At 32.6% G+C, this 5,000-nt stretch overlaps 1 protein-coding gene across 1 annotated transcript in view; it reads left to right on the top strand.

Annotated features, from left to right (window-relative positions):
* The window catches only part of LOC144967136 (uncharacterized), a 46,508-nt gene that overhangs the window by 30,201 nt on the left and 11,307 nt on the right, over nucleotides 1-5,000 (top strand). The window contains exon 14 of the mRNA XM_078904000.1: nucleotides 1-131. This exon is cut by the window's left edge and continues 30 nt beyond it. Within this exon, the coding sequence (XP_078760126.1) occupies nucleotides 1-131 (131 nt within the window). The remainder of the gene's footprint in view (nucleotides 132-5,000) is intronic.

Raw genomic sequence — 5,000 nt, 5'->3', positions numbered from 1 at the left:
TGTCAACATCGGTCATCGATCCGGAGTTGCCCACTTTAGACATGGACAGTTCAAGGTCCAGAACAAAGAAAGTGAGACATGCCTTACAGATTAACCTCAACAATAGTCTTCCCAGAAGAGGCGTTAAAAAGGTCAGTTATTTTATTGACTAACAGTTATTTTCCTTCTGCACTTGTAAAAGTTTATGATATTATCTGATCAGCTTGACTTGATAGAGTAAGAGTAACCTCTTGCTTCAAAATCATCCGATTGCAATGCATCGGCTGCTTTCATCAATTAATTGTGCTGTGAAGTCTTTCTAGTGAAAGCAATCTCGTGCTATAATACGTAAGCATTACAGGTCGTGGGCGGCTCAATCAAAAATGATGATGATGAGATGATGATGATGATGACGACGACGACAATGACGATGATGATGAGGATTAAGATGATGATGATGATGATGATAATGATGATGATAAATTAACATCATTATTAATAAATTCTTTATCACCAGTACCTATTGTAATAAACCTAACAATGGCAGTCATACTTACTATCTAAATAATCTTTTGTAAATATGTTTTGCCTATACATAGAAAACAATTTCCATCATAATTTTGAACAGAGAGTTTGTCACAAGCATCACAAGTTCATCTTAATAAAACTGCCCTAACCAACAAAAGGACAGTATCTGGGCTGACCCAGATCCAACCAGTTTTGCCGCAATCGACACATTTAGTCTTTTTATTCATACCTCTTTAATTTGATTACATAGTGGAAGTCTTCTAACATTAAATAATAGCTAATGATAAATTGCGTTTTTCTGTTAGTCGGCGTAATATGTTGCGTAATATTTTGAGATACTGTTCTTTCTTGGTTAACGCCAAGCAAATAACTCTACCTGTAACCAACAAAAGGACAGTATCTTATACGACCGTCTCACATACTGTTCACTCTGGTTAACCGCAACGCAAAATGCCTCGTCCGTATTCACCAAAAGAACAGTATCTCAGTTAAGAATATTATAGCAAAATACGAATAACTCGATCGACAAACGTTTTACGTCAGCGAGGGCGAGCACTCGCCATCACGGACGAGTGAGAGGCAAGGCTAAGTGTGGTTGACCTGGCGTGAGGGGAATGATTAAATTATCTCCGTCAAGATTGTAGGCGTGACTCTGATATAATATTACTACATTAGACTATTCCTCAATCTTTTAGACCCTGACTCCTTTTTCAAGATGAGTCTATTTTTATTAAGCATAATAGCTTTAATTTACGCTTATTGATGATTTTGGCTATCTTGTAAATTAGACTTAAATTGTGTATCAGGGTTTTGTGATTGTACAACGATATTGGGGCGAGTGAGTGATAGTGAATTAAACCTAAGAATAGCGTACACACACATCCCTTTTTGTTTTAAAATCAATATCTTCATTGTCCTAGGAAACGAAAAGCATGAAATGGAACGAAATCTGTTGGTATATTTATACTGAATGAAATAGGTGACACCATTCTTACTAAATTTAAAAGGTGCCTATATTATGAGCTAATAAGATGAACAAAAAAAAAATATTTTGTCTTTAGCTAATTTCGCCCTAAGGGAGTTACAATAGTACAATTTAGATAAAACAAGGGAATTAATTAAAAGTTCTGCTAGATTAAATTACGAATTTTACTTATTTCATTCATTTCTATGTACATAGATTGTATGGTGTTATTCACGTAGCAGCTTGTTATGGAAAGATGTTTATCAATGATGACGCTAAGGTTTTTTGATTTATTTGAAAATTCTGTTGTGCTATTTCCGAGAGTAATAGGTGAATTATTTGCCTTCCACACATTAAAATCTCAGTTTTACTATCATTTACTATCATTTAATTTTAACTTGTTATGGTACATTCAAGATTTAATCTCATAAAACAGCTCGAAATTCGTTGTATTAAGAATTGTAAATTACTCAGGGGTACTGAATCATAAATTTGCGTATCACCAGCATTAAAATGATAACTCAGATTGAATCAGGATATCACACGAGAAAGGGGGTGCTTATACAGAAAAAAAAGGACAGGGCCAAGAACGCACTCCAAAGTTTAGTAAAACTTGTTCTGACTGAATACCATTCACCACGACAGTCTGCCATCGATCCTGTAAATATGATGTAAACCATTTAAGGGCAATTCCTTTTACGCCGAACGTATTTTCTAGTCTTCTTAACAAAATGTAATGGTCAATTGTGTCAAAGGCAGCTGAAAGATCTTAAAGGCATAATAAATTGATATTGTTAGCATCCGCATTATATAACAAAAGATTTTAAGAAGCGCCGTTTCAGTACTGTGTTGCTGTTTGTAGGCTGACTGAACTGTTGTTCTTAAGATGAGATAATGATTGTGTCAGTACTACCTTCTCCAAAAGTTTGGACAAAAAATAGAAGGATGTGTGGAAAGTAAGAGATATGAAGACGATAAAATAGAAAAACACCAAAAAAAAAAAAAAATAAATAAAAAACAACTGAACAAAAAACGCCTGGACAGACAGTCACTCCGACACACACACACACACACACACACACACACACACACACACTAATTAGTTGAAATGAATGAAAAATAAGTATACTTAAGTTAGACGTTTGGTTGAGCATCCGACCAACAAGCAAGGGGATCAGTTTTTTATTGCCAGCTGTATAAAGTTTTGTAATGGTTTTGCTTTCTGTTTTTTTTCTTCTCATTTTTTATTACTTGTTTATAAAGCCCCTCTGTCCACCAATCAGCCACTAAATAGCAAGCTTGATATGTTGATCTGGTGGAAAGTTATACGTGAATATTTACAACTTTTGTCATAGATTAGATTGATTTTGAACTCAGTGTCTGCAGCAATTTAGTCTTTAATCACGGGCGCATAATTTAGTCAAAGATATAAGAACTGCAATCCAAACAGTTGTTAAAAGCAGGAATTTCCACTTTTAACATCCAACGGACGAGGTCAAACTTAGATGTCGCTGGGTCAAACATACGCGTTGTGGTATGTCACTACTGCTGTCGGATGTGAAGGTCATTGGTTCGATTCTATATGGAGTATGCGGTTAGACTAAGGGAGTTAATTTTTGATATTTTACACGGTAATTTATTTATTTATTTATTATTATTATCATTATTATTATTATTATTATTATTATTATTATTATTATTATTATTATTATTATTATTATTATTATTATTATTATTATTATTATTATTATTATTATTATTATTATTATTATTATTATTATTATTATTATTATTATCATTATTATTATTATTATTATTATTATTATTATTATTATTATTATCATTATTATTATTATTATTATTATTATTATTATTATTATTATTATTAATTATGTGACCCTCCGCCCCGAACGGGGGGGTGGGGAGGGGGGGGGAGAAAGAAAGAAAGAGAGAGAGAGAGAGAGAGAGAGAGAGAGAGAGAGAGAGAGAGAGAGAGAGAGAGCTTGTGCCAGGGACGGCTGGTAATAATGGGCAGGGTGGGCAAATACCAGCCTGTTTTTTCAAGTTATATGCTGTATTACCAGGTCCGAAATAATCAAATCTAAATTAGATAATTTCAAAAGTTACTACTTAAAATTGATACTTTGTACTGAAATCAATTTGTGTGTATTTTTGATAGATTGCGAATCACCATGCATCCCGTAATACATAAACCAGGATACGCTCCTGTTCTTTTTATCACCCCCCCCCCCCCCAACCACTCCACTCCACTCCGCCCACATCGTCATCTCATCGTCACGTCGCCTGACGGTGATTTGGCTGTCTGGCCTCTCTAGTACTAGGTCGGGCTAATTCAAATGAGCCCACCTTATTAACCAGTGTACACTAAATAGAGATTTTGGCAAACGAACTTTTTCTTATTTATTGCCTTACTTGTGCTGGGAAGGTTCCAGTATTGAATTAAATTTATTAATTTACTAATATTATATCAATTTAGTATTAGTTTGTGTTGTTTTAATATATTTGTTTATCCATTTAAATTATTTCTTTTTTTCCCCTCGTTTTCTTTAGTGTTTCTCAAAACTCATTTATTTAAATTGTTTTCTTATTTGTTTGTTGTTGTTGTTGTTGTTTTTTGTTGTTGTTTTTTGTTTTGTTTTTTAACAAATTAATTTGTTAATTCTTTTTTTTTATTATTCTTAAAGTAATTACCGCTGTATTTTTATTGCCAGACTAAATATTTTTGCAAAACAATGTAATTTTCTATTGTATTCCCTCTAATAAAACAAAACACTTTTATTCAAAAGTCACGACTAAATAAATAAATAAAATACAACCACCATTTTGGTTTTCTCAACAATTGAATTAGTATACGAGAAATACTCTTCTGAGTAAGGAGATAGTTGAATTCTAAGTTATAGAGGAAATACGGAAGGGTGGGCAGATTCCGTACTTGCCCGTCCTGAAGCTAATACATACATAAGATGGTTCGCGATGAAGAGGCGGGAAGCAAGGGATTGGTTGGGTAAGGAGCAAAGATAACACGGTAATTATTGTGACGATAGTCAAACGAATACATGAGGAGAGATTGGTAACATTATTTTGTCTTAATTATATTGTATGAAGTATTGGCGAAAGCCTAATATTAAATAAACGTTGTTTTTGTTTGTCTTATTTTGACTATGGAACTGATACTGATACTTGTCATAGCAGACCTGCCTACTTTAGATAGGAAAATAAAAATCGTAGTTTTCAGGGCTAATAAAATCGTAGATATTTTAACTACCCTTTAAAAAATCACCGGAATTTTCGTCTGTTTTGATAGATATCAAATTTTAAAAAACGAGAAAAAAATAATTGGAAACGTAATAATGATGGTGATGGTGGTATAGTGGTAGCGGTGGTGGTAGTAGTAATGATGATGGTAATATTATTATTATTATTATTATTATTATTATTATTATTATTATTATTATTATTATTATTATTATTATTATTATTATTATTATTATTAATATTATTATTATTA

The sequence above is a fragment of the Berghia stephanieae genome, chromosome 3 (genome assembly GCF_034508935.2).
Source record: "Berghia stephanieae isolate SIO BIC M18660-M18661 chromosome 3, UCSD_Bste_1.3, whole genome shotgun sequence".
Taxonomy (NCBI): domain Eukaryota; kingdom Metazoa; phylum Mollusca; class Gastropoda; order Nudibranchia; family Aeolidiidae; genus Berghia; species Berghia stephanieae.
The sequence above is the reverse complement of the archived record's forward strand: the minus strand, read 5'-3'. Positions and strand labels throughout refer to the sequence as shown.